A 15,802-nucleotide genomic window follows, 5' to 3' on the forward strand; every position below is an offset into this window, starting at 1 on the left:
TTGTATTTACGGAGAAGATCTCAATTTATGTCTTCTTCACTACCACCACCGTTATATTCTTCTTGACTGATTTCCTGTACTTCATTGTCATCTTCCATAAAATCATTGACGGAACCCTCAAGTGATTTGTTGGTATCGGGTTGTCATTTTGTAGTATTATACTCGTAGCAGTAGAAGTGGTATAAGAATATTTTAATATGACCATCTAGAGAATAAAACCTTTTTAATGACTATGTAAGTGATTATGGATTGCATTCATTCTTGTAAAGACCATATAAAATGCAGAATATTGTTTGTTGGGTAGACATCTTATGAAATGCTCCTATGAGTGTAAAAGTATCATAGTTAGCTTATGCATTACTATTATAAGAACAATTAGCCAAATGAAAAGCTTTTATAAGGTTTTGAATATTATAAGGCTTAAAAGCATTGTAAATGCGCTTATGAGAATAACACATTTTCAATCCTTATTATAATCATGTAATTTGGACTTGTTATGGTTAACCCAACCAAATTATAAGAGTAAAGGTAATATTAGCCAAATCTTCTTATATTGTGCCATAATAAGGAACATTGACATAATGAAAGCGATTTTAGAGCAACTATAAGAAATTAGACCTTAAACATATAATTTTATAAGAGTAGTTTGTTTGTTGGGTTGTTTTCAAAGAAGGATGACATAAATTAATAGTTTGAAAAACTCACTTGGTTTGAATCCACATAAAAATCATCAAGAATTTTCTAACAGGTCCAACCAGCTATGATACGACGTTCCATAACGAAGTTCCAGTTAACACTATCCGACTCCATTATCAGAACAGTTCAACAGTAGCATATTATTATATTGTCACTAGAACTACATACCTACAGTTACCTTAGAGTCAATTACATAGTGACATACACATACACTCGACCTAATAAAAGCGTATAAATAAATGTAGCTGAATTTCCCGAAACAGTTGAAAGCTACAATATCTCAAAACTGTGAGAAAAGTCTTGTCTATTTTAATAACTGATGTTTATCCACGTGCTCATCAGTATAGTTCCGGTAGACCATGGAGAGATACACCAGTAATGATTACCTACGCTTATCAAGTTGATTAGTAACCGCACTCAGATATTAGAAATTCAACCAAGCACGGCTATGTATGCAAACAGTGCGGGCTACAGTTGTATGCTTAGATGATTACAAACAAAACAAGCATTAAATTGATATCGAAACATTTATTCATTTTCTTTCAATAATTTAACTTATTGTATACCTATACATAATAAAACAAATAAAGGAAGACATACCACTTCACAGGTATCATTTTACAAACACCAACATTCTATCATATTTACATAGATACAGCGTTATTAACACTTCTAGAAGTTCCCTAAATAAAACTCTAGTTAGAGAAAACTTTCGCCAATAATATTATAAAACATTTTGTCACTGGTATTAATCCGTAAGATGCTTTATTAAACCTTATCATTTATTTATTTTAGAAAATAAAAACAATTGGTCACTTAGTAGTGATGTGAATTTGCAAACACAACTCACAACTGGTATCAGTCGATTCTAAAATCCAATTCTATAAGTTATTTAAAATGTAAATTAAAACTTACAACCTTAAGATATGGCTATCAAATAACTCGTTTTCGTATAACAAAAATTATTATTATACAATTTGTTAACATAAACAAAACAATGAACATAACGTTGTCTTCTTGACTGGAATGGAAGACTCGGAACAAACGCAACAAACTACGTAAGTATGGCAAGTAAATAATTAAAATATGAAAAATAATAATTTAAACTAAACGTTTGGAATGATTCGACTTATGCTAAAAATTATTTACACAATTATAACAGAAAACAGCGCGTAATACAAAGTACTTAAATAAGATATTTACAGTATTTGTTGCCCGAATACTCAAACGTCACTTAATTTTTCAGCGGTACTTGTCTCATGGTATGATTTAACGTGTATTGTACCTTTCTAAAAAGACTTAAGTACGACTTAAAGCTAAGTGAAGTTTCAGTATCCGGGCATTTATCACTAAAATATCGTTGTACATTATAATTAGAAGCTTAATTTTTGCTCGTTCATTTGATCGTGTCACATGGACTAGCGTACGATCCGACGACCAAAATCGGTTTCGGTATCCGAGACCGTAAATACAGACATCACTGCCGTTTAAATTATTTAACAAATTACTCATTCTTTTTAAAACCAAACATGCTTTACACTTTTGTACTAAACAGGTAATGAGCAAAGCAAACTTCGTTGTGTGCTCATGAAAGCTGTGGAGCGCGTTCAATGTACAGTTTTAAGTACATTTCCAGCTGAATCACACAATGTTGAGGGGTGTTGTTTGTGGTTGATTCAATCCTTATCTCCCACGAATCTGTAGGCGTCGGGAGGAGGCTCAGGCATGCAGTAACCATGGTAAGTGCGGATGTCTTCGGCGGCGTACGTGATGCCTGCGAGGACCCCCGTCTCCGTGTGATGCCTCGGGCAGGTGTGACCCCGGGGGCATTGGCAAATTGTGTTCGCGTTCACCTCGTCGATTTGTTCGTGTCGCCGCCTCGCGCTGAATAGCTTGCATGGCTCCTTCCTTGAACAACGCAGCCTCTGTAAAATAACAAGGACAACATTGTAATTTATTGATATCAATTTAATAAAAAGCTACTTCAAGTATTCTGTTTCTTTAGTTATCTTCAAAATTATAGAGAAAATTACTGCAATGGACGAACACAGACTACTGCCTCCATCTAACGCAACCAACTCAAACTAGAAACGAAAGTAACAAAGCGAAACTACTCACGCTCTGCGGCGAGCACGCGAACTGGTATTGATTCCCCTGTTCTCCGCTAGGTGTCGTGTACGGCAGTTTCTTCAATAGATACGTCACTGAGAACTTGGGACAGTGACAGTTGACGATCTGCTGGGTCGCATTGCTGTCGGGGAAGGAATAGATGATCCAGGCTGCATCCTTGAAGTACTTGCATTTCGGTAAACGCTTAACTGGCTCGCAGGTTTTATACAGCGTCGTCTTATCTGCTAACGTGTGGTTGTCGTCGCCTGTGAGGTCACTGTAATGAGAAAACATATAAATTAGAATTCTATGAAAAATGTCCAATCTAATAATTAATAGGTCTGGTTAACTTTAAGTCTGTTGCGGTTTAGCTTAACGAAACTGCAAATTATGACTCAGGGATAATTATGACTTTAGCTATACAGTAAATTGGAATTCCTTTATAGTCTCGTCATCCTGTAAGTCTTTTTAGCAACAAGATTAGAAAGTCGACAAATAAGTCTGTTTAAGCTTTAAGTTGACCTATCACAAAATCTAAGATTTTTATTTTGGATAATCCGATGGAACGTCTAGTTCTTTTGTAGATTTTTTATCGATTCTTATCTCATCACCAATTGTCAAAAAAACGACGCACCTAACTTAATACCGTCATTTAGGCAGAATAATCTTTAAGAACAACATATAATATGTTAGAAACAACCTAATACTCAAAAACTAAGGACGTTTAAATAATGGCCTCGAGCGTCATCCATTCACTATAATTTGATCTTTAAAAGGGAAACCCTGTCAAAGGTTGGAATAATAATGAAGCAACATTTGAATATAATTTGCCTTTCTAAAGGGTCAGTGCGAGAATAATCATTTCGCAATCACCAATTTCCCTTATTAATTCAAATTAGATAATATTCCACGAAGATCAAAAAAATATTATCAATCATTTTCAGTGATATCTCAGCATAGCACTGAACAATGAACTTATGAATATTAAGACAATTATAGAAAATTAAACTACTTATGCAATCAAATAACAATAAGGTCAAGACAAGAGATCAAGAAGAAAAAGAATTAAACACGTGGGCGTAAAGGATTTCAAAAGAAAATAAAGCGAAGTACACATGGATAATGGCCCAAATATTTATCTAAGTAACGTAATACTGACCTAGAGCAGGGTCTATGGCCCAAACAACGGCATTTCCTCTCGATCCAGGGCTGCGTCGCATCATATAGGTCGACTTTACTGCACACCTGCCGCGGCCTGCAATCTGGAAGGTCGTCCTCTGAACCCTGGAATATAAGGAAAACCTTTATGAGTATAATGTATCAAAGATTTTAAAGTCGAAAAGGTTTCTAAGAAACGTCTTCGATTATCTCAGTCAGCATTCTGAGAACACATTAGCATCAGTAAAAGGTTAGGTTAGCTTGCTTGTCTTTAGCAATAAACATGATTCCTATAATGCAAAACCAGCAATAATCAGACACAAACATGACCCAATCATTTCACCAGCTTACAATGTACGGTATGCACGAAGCCCATCAAATTCGCGTGCATTGTTTACCATTCAACGCACGTCGCACACTAAATCAATCAGTACATTCGTATAATTCGACACATGGAACAGAACGTAAATTCTGAAAGAATCAATCATCATCACAAAAGAAGTTGGCGTGGGAAATATGGAAGGTGTTCCAGACACCTGCTTGTGGAACATAATGAAAAACATTATGAACGAGTCCAAATCGATGTTAATCATAACGTTGTGTAGGAATCACAATATGAACATGTGCTCTGGTCCTTTTTTTGCGTCCAAAAGGACCAGCGGTCGTACTTCCGACCGGAAGACGTGCCATTCGGCAACCTGTTAGGTGTGGGAACATTTTTTCTGCGAAGACTGGCAGGGCTACTGCTCACAGCTGTAATTAAGCTATTATTGCCTGTTATAAATTACTACTTGAATTGGAAACGGTCGACATCCGATGGATGGCTTTAATTGCTTTTGCTTTTTGTTTTAGGACAGTTGCGCTCCATTCCGAGGTGATATTTACGGCTGTGTTATTGTAGCTTTATGGGAATAACCACCTGTTATTGAGGCAATAATCATAGGTATTTAATATAATTACTATAGCTTATCACTGGTTGCTTTCTTTGAAACTTTGTAATAATGTTTGAAACTAGAGTAGGTACCTAGATTTTTCGTTTATTTCTAGCATCTTTTTGAGGAATGATTTTAAGCGAAACGGTTCCTTCTTATTAAATCCTTGACAATAATTTGAAAATTCAAGTCAAACAATGTATTTGGAATTCCTGTTTTACATTTTGGACAGCCCTACTCGGGCACAGTTGCAAAAAAAAAGTGTGTAAGTATTTTTTTCGTTGTTCCGGATATGCTTCCCGTTTCTTGTGTATTGCGATAGATTTCGCGGAAACGGCCTCAGTTGGATCTCCTAAACACCGGATACAGCCCTTTTGTGTAACAGACAAAAAGTACAAACGCATAGACACAATGTATGGGTTGTTGACTTACCGTCAAGAGCTTGCCTTTATTTAACGGAGTCTCGGTGACGCCCTGAATGCTAATGCCGGTTGTAAGAAAATTACATTTCGGACGCATTGCATTGAATTCCTAATAAGCCTAACAAAAACTACACAATACTACGTTGTACTAAAAAGTTTTATTAATGTCCTATGTCTCGGGAAATGGCATAAGGATATTTTGTATGACAAAATTATCGCTAAGTGATCGCATGTGGCTAATTTAGTGAACGATACACGTTCGCGCATTATACTAAAGAATAGTCATTTGTTTTGCCCCGGGAACCGTCGGATGTTCGTCGCAGATTTTTTGGAAACGATATCTGAGACGGTGCTCACGGCGACAGTTCCAAGGGACTTATCGTCTTCTTCCTTTTCTAAAGTTAGAATAACCACAAATCGAGTTAAGGATAAAGTGACTTTAAATCCGCTACTTAAGGTACAAAATGTTATGGAGGATTTTTTAAAAGGTCCTGCTATAAAAGAGGAGCGATAAGCGATTAGCGAGAAACCTCGCGTTAAAGTTACAGCATAAGTTATAAGTTCCATTACTTTTTATGAGGCTACTTCTACCAATTTTCCAATCTGACATCAAACTGGCACGTTTTAGACGCCTATTTATTAAGTAAACTTCACGTGTTTTTCACTCAGTTCTGCAATTACTTTCAACTCTAATTTTTACAGCGTTTCCTTGGCGTACACATAACTTTTTACTTTAAGTAGGTATCATTACATAGGTGTCATGAAACGCCTAAGGCATTAAGTAGGTGTGCAAAAAGCATTTTCTAAGTAAATAAATAAATATCATGGATGCATTTGCGCAACATGGATCTATACCCGCAGTTATAGTCACAAATCAACTCCATTTTTTTAATTTTACCCAAGGTTTAACCCTACCGACGCAGCTAGCTCGCCAGTAACCTAACCACTGCCTAACTCCCAGCGGCCAGGGAGCGGGGCGCGGGGGACGCGTCATCCGGTCCATAGAACAGGTGGCGTGTGCCTCGCCCACACTAATAAAATAATTTGTTACCACCGCCCGACCTTCCACAACCTTCTAAGTATACCTGTGCCTCTCTTAGTTGAGGGTTAAGTTTAGTACGTCTTTGTTTTTAGTGTTCAGTTTCAGATGTTGGCCGCTGAAGGAAAGTGAGTGTGTGAAATGGATTGGATTAGCATGTGGTGACATGTTTTGTAACTATTTAATCTTAATTGATTTATTTGCGTTGTTTAAGAGACTATTCAAAATTAAGAACCCCTTTAGAAGAGATTTTCTCGCAAGCGGAGTCTCTAAAAGTTATCAAGGAACCATTTCAATCAAAATATAATCCATACATAATATTATTATGTTTTGTTCAAATCAAAATTAGGGAGATGGCGACCGTCGCATAATCTCCGCTAGAGGGACAAAATTATATAAACAAGTTAATAGTGACCCATCGTAAATTATTCATCGTGTTATTTAAATTTAATAACTTATGGTCCTGTCTGTTATTTAATTTTGTATACCTATTATTTAATGTTTTGGTCCTTTTTAAGATCGAAGGACCAGAGATCGTTAATATATTGGAGCAGGATAAGGTTAATATTAGGGCAGTTATACATCATGTTTCTGCTTAGTTTTTTAGCTAAACAAAAAAATAAAATCTCAAAAGACCCTAATCAAGTCAGACTTCCATCTGCCATAATTTAAAACGTCCGTTAAAATCGCTCCCGAATATTGTATCTGTAACATTAATATCTTCAGATAATTACACGTCCGAAACGGCGTGTATATTCAATAAATTATAAATAACGATTTGTTGGCCGGCGGCTACCGGGCCGGATGCTGGCATTCCGGGAACACGGGTAGCCGAGAAATTACTAATCCGAGTAATTACCTATAGCCAGTCACATGTTATTTATTACTTTCGTAATTAGTTTGGACTGGCTGTTAGTGGACTGCTAAAATGTATTAACTATGGTATGGTTTTAATTGGTTACTGAGCGGCTTGCTTGTATTTACTTTTAACTTATGATTAGGTTACATCAGCAGTTCGCAGAAGTCGTTAACTGTGCAAAATAATCTGAATATACATCGAATAATTTAAATAATGAACTTTCAATAAAATATCAACTCATAAAAATAAAGAGCCCATAAAACTAATTTAAATTACCAAAATCATTTTATTGAGCAATAAATCGCGGCCATTTAACCAACACATATAATCAAAATATTTATATACATATTATAGTACCATTTTAATTTTACTACACGCCATAAATCAGATGAACGCATAATTAAAAAATAAAATTATTCATAGGCCGTGAATTTTCGTAGCGTAAGGCGTGTTCGAGCGCCGCGTTTAAAAGACATCAACGGCTCACGTATCAGAAATGTTAGTATGTAGTATGAATGAATGAACGCACGCGCCTCTAATCGTCACCGTGCTTGTATATACACATTGTCATACATATGTGTCCAATGACACCGGCAGTTATGAAACAACTTGTATAATGTTCCTACGTTATTATGCCTACGTGAATGTAAACAATTTAAACGGACAAGTTGTGGTAAATAGAAACGGAATCGATTGTGACTGTACTACTGACTGTTTTCAAGTTTTTTTCCACATGTTTTGTAATGTAATCTAATTCGAAGAAAATTTAAATCGAACCACATTTATGATTAACAATATGCACATAATTTTGTTAGCTTGACTTGAAATTTCAAAAGCCTTAATTTTCAATGGCATCAGTTCCATTCACAAAATTAATGTAAGTATTCAACTGAATGATAACCCTCCGTTGGCAGACAACGTTGTTCAAGGGGAACATCTTATAAAGAGTACTGAAAAGCGACTCCCATATGAACTTCCTCATATTACAACTACATCACACATCCGCGACGGTTGCATCATTTCGAAAAGTCTTAACCGCCCACGTCAGAGGTGCTCTTGCGTCGTTTTGGTTTGGAGGTGTTGGTATAATGTCTAAGCATACAGGCGTCCCCATTGTGGGCCAGGGCATCCGGAGCGGTCCATTGACGACACACGTGGTCGCCCCTTGAGACGGAAGCCGGGCCTAGTTCGTCTTCCACGGTAATCCCGCTCGAGTGTCGCCTACTTGAGTCTTGTGTTTGACTTGAGGGCCGATTGTCCTTGCATCTCTTTTTAGGCCACGGAGATGAATTCTCATTTTCGAAAGCTCAATGTTTTTAGGAATATTGTTTTAACAGAGAGGATGCTGATTTTTTAAGTGCGTCACGCAACCACAACACAATTTTGAACGATTATCTTAATTTCATTAATTTAACTTTCTTCAGCCCAATGGTTACGAATAAAGCGGAGGTGTCGAATAAAAACTTGAATCTAAACAAAAACTGACAAGATTCGATCCGTGTTTATTTTTTGAGTCGCGGTGAGGGTGTTTAGTGTTTTTGTGGCGTAACGCAGGTGCCTCGGGCTCTCTCAAGCTTATTGGTCTTTTTTCAACAATATCCCTAGTGCTGAGTGCACAGGATTGTGTGCCTTGATTTTTGTATTTACTATCTTCCTCTGCCAGTGAACATCCTTGGCAGTCGTTACGGGTAGTCAGAAGCCAGAAAGTCTGACACCAGTCTAACCAAGGGGTATCGGGTTGCCCGGGTTACTGGGTTGAGGAGGTCAGATAGGCAGTCGCTTCTTGTAAAGCACAGGTACTCAGCTGAATCCGGTTAGATTGGAAGCCAACCCCAACGTGATTGGGAAAAGGCTCGGAGGATGATGATCTTCCTCTGATTTATATCTCGTTATGTATATGTATTTTCTTGAACGGTATTATTTTTGTTTGAACCAGCTTTACTTAACGCACCAGCAGCGTTGTTGGAGAATTATGGCAAATTGCAAAAAGACCTCAGATGGTCTCAAAATCGCAGGAATTAATTTAAAACCTATCTTATATCTGTTGACCTCGTTAGAAAAAAATATTTGGGTATCGTATTCCGGATTTGAAAAAATATAAAATCATCTCTAGTGATATGCACTCCCAAAATTAAACTCTAAACCGTCACTTTCCCAACATTGTATCTCTACTTTACCCGCGTCCCGGCGAGGTAATTTTTTACCATCAGTTTTCTTTGTTGACGCGTGTCCCACTGCCACGCTTTTTGTCCAGCCCAGCCGTAGCGAAGCGTAAATTATCTCATTATTTCTATTGATTTTGTTTTTCTTTAAATCCGGCTTGTGCGATGACTTTATCTTACAATTTTATTTTGAAGACAACTTCACTGATTTTAGGGATCTTCTTTACATTAACTTCATCAGCATCAGTCAGATTATCGTTTCCATCTATTTCATCATTATTCTTGCCTGTATGTTCTAGTACTGCATTTGCAGTATCATTGTCATTTAAATATGAATACGTGCAAAACTTTTACTGTGAGGCGTGAGCTTTATTCCCGTTACGTCCGCTTCGACGCGTGATGGATATCCTGTGTCCTTTGCATTTAATAAAGACCTTGCCATACGAAGTTGGCTTTTTCATTATAACCTTTTTGAAACATCTTTATGCTATTCAAAAGTGATTTCGGTTATCTACATTCTACATAGTTTTTAACTTTTTTCTTTCATAAAATCTGTAGTTAAAACAATTATTGACGTCTTCATTAAGGATCTAGTTAATAACATCAGTGTCTCCAGTTTCATCGAGACGTCATTGACACTCATCGTTTAATTATGCTAAAGCAATGTGTTTTCATTTACATAAATGTTTCCATTTAATTTTATAGTTTTCTTTTATACATTTCTTGTTCTTGGTTTATGTTTGACTTTAGCTAGTCTTAACACCTTTGAATGAAGTCTTTATAAAAAGGCATAAAGCAAAAATTGCCAAGCCTCTTCCTATCTTGACTACCCGTTTAATAAAATGCTATAATCAACCCTACTCTAATACTGGGTAACAACAATAATGTTGGTGGTCTTTCTTCCTAGACACTAGCCGACTATCATTTGACTAAGCACCCATCCATAGAATGGCTGCGAGAAGCACAGCAAACCTTCATTAATTGACCCCTAAGCCTGTTACTGAACCACCAGCTCCTAACCTCGACACTCTTAAACAAACACTAATAAAATATCTAGTCGTCTTTTTGCAGCTAATCTAAGCATCCTTTACGAATTTGGCATTATCATAAAGCAATTAACTAATCAAATGGCGCCAGACAATTAAAAGCATAATGTAAAAAACCGACCATAAACAATATACTGGCTGATTAGGATCTTTTTATGCGAAGTTTTTATGACTTTTTAAATATGTGTCAGGTATTTCGTTTAGTTAGTCTTGTCTTTATACGTAAATACTGTGGCGCCTTCAGTTATCAGCAACATTGTTCAGTTAATGGTTCGGGTTTTTATAACCTTAATTAACTGCAGTTTTGGATAAATAAAATAATAATTGCGTCTGATTCAGTTAAATTCGGCATGTAATCAGCAAAACACCGGTAAAGTATTGTGCAATATGGAATACGTAGTTAGTAATATTCCATCTTCGGTGTACCTCAGAAAGAAGTTGAATGATTTTCGCAATACCTTCCGTGTGACCCTATTTCACACCTACACGGAAACATCTATTGTGTAATGAAAAATTGTGATAGAGCACAAAAACGGGGCGGCACCCGAGGCCGTCATCTAATAATGTTTTAATAATGATTGATGATGCTAGTAAGCTGGCAATATCCTTAGCAACATCGATGACGTCTGAATTTTTGGCGATACCTATCGCAACGGTTCTAATTCACATATTGATGTTACCAATTCTTATAATAAAACAGATATTGGATTTTCCAGTATTAAATAAATCCCTTTGAAACAAATATTTTTTTATCGACTTTAGGAAATTTAATATGCCTTAATATATTAATGCTTATGATGTCATATTTTCTCCGCAGTTAAATATGAGTCATTTTGCTGTCACAATATTTACTACCCTTTTCGTCGTAATCATACTATGTGTCATACTACAGAACAACCCCTCGGCAGTAAATGTATCCTCCTACTCTTATTTATTAGAGCTTTTTGATGGTCTGATAGTTTGTTGATCAAATAGTTAGGAATATTGTTTTCGTGCAAGAACAATTCAGGTCAATATAACACGACACCCGATGTGAGGCTGATTAGATGTTTACATGCAAACTGTGGTCACTTCACTTTACGTCAATTTAAGACGATTTTCATAGAACACAACTGTCCTAGACAATGTTAACAAGTATTAAGACAAGTTTCCCAAACCCCCAGTTCATATCTGGAAACATATAAACATACTTCTCAAAACTGATGTAACTTCCCTTATAAAATTAATAGTTGCAAGATATTCAGTACTTCTCGATTATTCACTTCCTTCATTTAACTTTATTTACATAACCGTAAGTCACAAGTTATAAATGCTAAGTAATATTAGTAACTACCTTCAAGGAAAATGCCAATCACTAAAGCCAGTAAGGCGACAATTGATTCGTACGGTGAGACAAATTGCACAAGTGTAAAGCTATTATTCAATTCTGTTAGTTTGGTTACCGCGATATTAGTCTGAAGTAAAATTATCCCCCTATGGTTGAGCGGCTTCCTTTAGCACTTACAAATTGCGCCGAGAGCCTTGTCTCCTGTCATCTCGCAAGTGAGGATGATGATTTATATCCGCATGTTTCAACTTACTATATACCTATGTTGCAGTTTGGAAAATAGCATCATCCATATCTCTCCCACCTTTCATAGCACGTGTTGTTACAAACAAATCCGATGTCAAAAGACCCAAGCTTTGAATACGTTTGCATTTCTTAATGTCACATTACATGTAATGAATCTATTCAGATGTTATCAATGAGATGTTCAAAGTGGCCCGCGCGGGATTCAAGAGGTGTGTCACGTCGGCAGATCACAGACACTCGTAGTTTTGTTATTCAAATGTTGGGAGCACTAAACTCGAACTATTATTTACCAGTCGGCACTTTGTCACCCGCTGTGAGACTAAACGGTTGATTACTCCTAACACTGCTGCATCTCAAACCTGCACAATGGCAAAGCTGCAGTTTTTTGCTGAAGAAAACATAAAAAAATAGCACGCCGCGCCGCCTTATACTCGTATATCTGTCAAGATTTAAGCCCTCCCATAAAACGAAATATGAATAAACGAGAAGATAACTTTAAATTCCATCGTTTAAAGAGACGAACGATCGAAAAAACGGTTACCGTTACGAATGGGCTTAAAGGCAATGACATAAAAAAACATATTTTTTATACCAAATAGCACACACGGGCCAGGACCGAGGCTCGGCCCGTAAGTCATCGAAGCTGTCAAGATAAGAATGAGTGAATGAACACCTGCCGCCACCGGTGTTACGCGTGCGCCTACGCAACCGCGCAACGCTCCCATTTTATAATTCCATTTTAAAAATACTCAAGACGATTCACAATTTGAATTTTATTTCACGATTCATACAGTTCAAATTCCAGGTAACGAATCGATCTTTTAAATCTATTATTGAGCAAACGTAATTACGGACCTAGGTTAGAGTGATTATCTTCTTGAATCGACTTTTAAATTAGATATAATAATGATTATCGTTGTTTTTTAAATTTAACTGACGAGACTTGACATCCGGAACTGCTTTTATTTTATTGGCTTACGGCCGTATTTATTGTGATACGTACTGGTTTCTGACATTAATATCGCATGAAAAATTTAAGAGATTTATATTTGATGGTGTATCCGTTGATGTAAATGTGTTTTTTCCGCATTATTTTTATTTATGATTTCTTGGTAATGGTTTAGTCATGGGGTCTCACCGTGTTTATAAAATTTAATATGGCCGACATACTTGTGCTATTTGTCGGTTTTAATTGGTCTAATTGTTGGGTGGAACCCTTCGTGGAATCTTGTAATTATCTTGTCACATGGCACTGCGTCATCTATCGCGATATATACGTATGTTATGCTACTCATATAATATTACATACCTATACTATATGTTCTTATATCGAAATATTTTATGCTTATCAATTATTTTATTTACTGATCATAAGAATCATTGCTAGTTGTTGCATACCATGAGTATTTGCATACTTTTCACAGAAGAAAAGAAAACGAAGAATAAATTTACCATTCTGTCTCTGACATGGCGACATTTTCATTCTTTCAGTTCATGTCCTATTTACAGCATGAAGAAACATGAATATTGTATTAAGAATTTCAAAAACAAGTAATGATTTCCTCCGAACCGTTCGTGACAATCGTCACGACTCTGACGTTTAAATATTAAACAACACAACAATGATCCAATAAGGCATTCACTTTGTTCGAACCTAGTTATCTTATATCGTAAACATCTGTTAATATCATCACACTACATATACCATCTCGCCTCATTCACGTTTTGGCGCCAATTTCTTAAACTAGTCCATATTTCGTTTATTAAGTGATTGCTTAACTTTAAACAGCAGTGTTAATACTCATTCGTGCGACAATCTTGATTTTTTGAAGGTTGACTCCCAAAGAGTCAATGCCAGCGTAGTCACAAAGCGGTTACTTGTTGTGAACTTTCAGTGTCTTAATCAAGTTTTGAATTAAAATTACACTCGTGGAAATAAGTCTTACTGTAACTTAAACCGAAATTTTTCGCAAAGCAATCATAGTGATATGATAACACTCACCCCAGTCTGGTACAATATCTTGACATCGCTTTTCGAAGGCACTGGTATTCTCTTGTGCGGCAAAAACGGCAGCTTATCGGGCCTCCTCAAGTGTATTTCTCCTGAGGGCCTGAACGCCTCCAACGGTGTTCTTATCACACCACGAACTCCGCAGAGTGCCCACACCAAAAGCAAGGCGGTAAACACATGCATGTTCCTTTCCACTTACAAAAATACACACAAATAAAATGTAACTGTCAGTAGTAACGTTCGAATTGTTTTAAAATGTTCGAATTTTGAACGGTGTTCGATATTCGGTGTTCGTGCGTGTTCGGGTCGCGTGCGCTGTGTCGCGCTGTGCTCGGGCAAGCTCGGACTGGCGGCAAGCGCGCCGAGGCAGGTACGACTTAGCCTACGCGCCCGGTATAACCACCTCCGACTACGACCAGTATGACTTGATTCTTGAAGCTTTCCTGTCAATTTGGCGCGGAACATTTCTTTTAACATGTTTTTTTTTTCGTATGATTTTTTTCTGTTAGCTTTAACATCATAAAGATTACGTCAGTTTTACAACGAAGAATGTACGATTAATTAATTTTTAGAAAATATTGCTTGTTTACCTGATTATTAAGATTGAATTTATGTATGAAAGGACCAAATATTTTATACGTTTCCAAGTTCTCCTCAAAGGCAATTCCTCGAAAAATAATTTATTTTTTAATCAACTTAATAAAAAGCGTCGTTCTGAGAGGTATCGGTAACAATTCGACGATACGAGTTTTAAATAGGCACTTAATAAATCCCAACTATTCAAATGGTCCTAAGTGTCAAATTTCGATGTCGTTATCGTAAAAGTGACGTAATAAAATATATTATTTGAAATACCCTCGAGGATCAAGAGTGTTCGGTTGCGACGGCTTGACTTCCTACCGACGATGTTTTTTTTACACAATCTTGTTGCTCTGATGGCAAGGGTGTGTTCACAGATAGAGATTCAATGAAAAAAGATAGGTTTTATGTCAAATCAAGTGTGATTGATCAAAAATGTTTTCAGGGAAAATTAAATGGTTATGTACGAGTATCTTAATTACCTATTTTCAGTTAGTAATTTACTGTGTGATATTTACTAATAAGTTTCAAAGAAAATATGAACCTAACATTAATATTATTTCTCCCCCGAGACTAAAATTCCAAATACTGAAATAATACAGAACTGACAGTACTCATCGGCTTTTCAAAGCATCTCAACCTTTTCAAGTGGTTTTACAATTTAAAAAACAAAGCCTCCTTTAAGTAATCCTATTTCAATGAAACTACTTGAAGGACAACAGATAATTCGGGTGATTACCGTAACAGGGGGAAACCTGGCTTCCCGTAATGCCGTAATGCCCACTCGATCAACAAAAGCCGTTGCTACCATCGTGCATATTCAATTGTTTTAAAACAAAACAAACTCATTCATGTATTCGTAGAACAGGATTTCAACTCATTCATGAGAATTCAAAAAGAATCCATTGTCAGTGTAACGCGACCTTATGTGCTCCGTCCCTCTCGCTCCCATTCACCGTCGTCGCGGCATGAATGAACCGCTTCTTATGAATGGACACAGTCGCTATAGTACTATACGTACCTACCTGCCGATTGTATATATGTGTTGTTTATATCAAGTTATATGAGTATCGGGAAATACTATATGTATGTATGTGTATATGGTGGCACGTGGTCAAGCGCCTTTTTATTCTGTACGTAATAAATGCTTACTAGGCGAACGTTAACTTGGGATTAACTTCTGTTCAGCGTAGCAGTGATTTCCAATGATATGGTT

The 15,802-nt window shown here is 36.6% G+C and overlaps 2 protein-coding genes across 2 annotated transcripts in view; one reads left to right on the forward strand and one right to left on the reverse strand.

Moving 5' to 3' along the window:
• The window catches only part of LOC110373826 (elongation factor-like GTPase 1), a 113,999-nt gene that overhangs the window by 80,276 nt on the left and 17,921 nt on the right, over positions 1-15,802 (forward strand). The window lies entirely within an intron of this gene.
• LOC110373830 (protein giant-lens) lies at positions 1,205-14,367 on the reverse strand. The gene is made up of 4 exons (XM_021331203.3): positions 13,999-14,367; positions 3,965-4,089; positions 2,815-3,082; positions 1,205-2,621 (listed from the first exon to the last, which is right to left on the reverse strand). Exons 1-4 carry the CDS (start codon positions 14,188-14,190, stop codon positions 2,373-2,375), a joined length of 834 nt encoding a protein of 277 aa, XP_021186878.1. The 5' UTR covers positions 14,191-14,367; the 3' UTR covers positions 1,205-2,372.

This window comes from Helicoverpa armigera, chromosome 17 (genome assembly GCF_030705265.1).
Source record: "Helicoverpa armigera isolate CAAS_96S chromosome 17, ASM3070526v1, whole genome shotgun sequence".
NCBI classification, from domain to species: Eukaryota; Metazoa; Arthropoda; class Insecta; order Lepidoptera; family Noctuidae; genus Helicoverpa; species Helicoverpa armigera.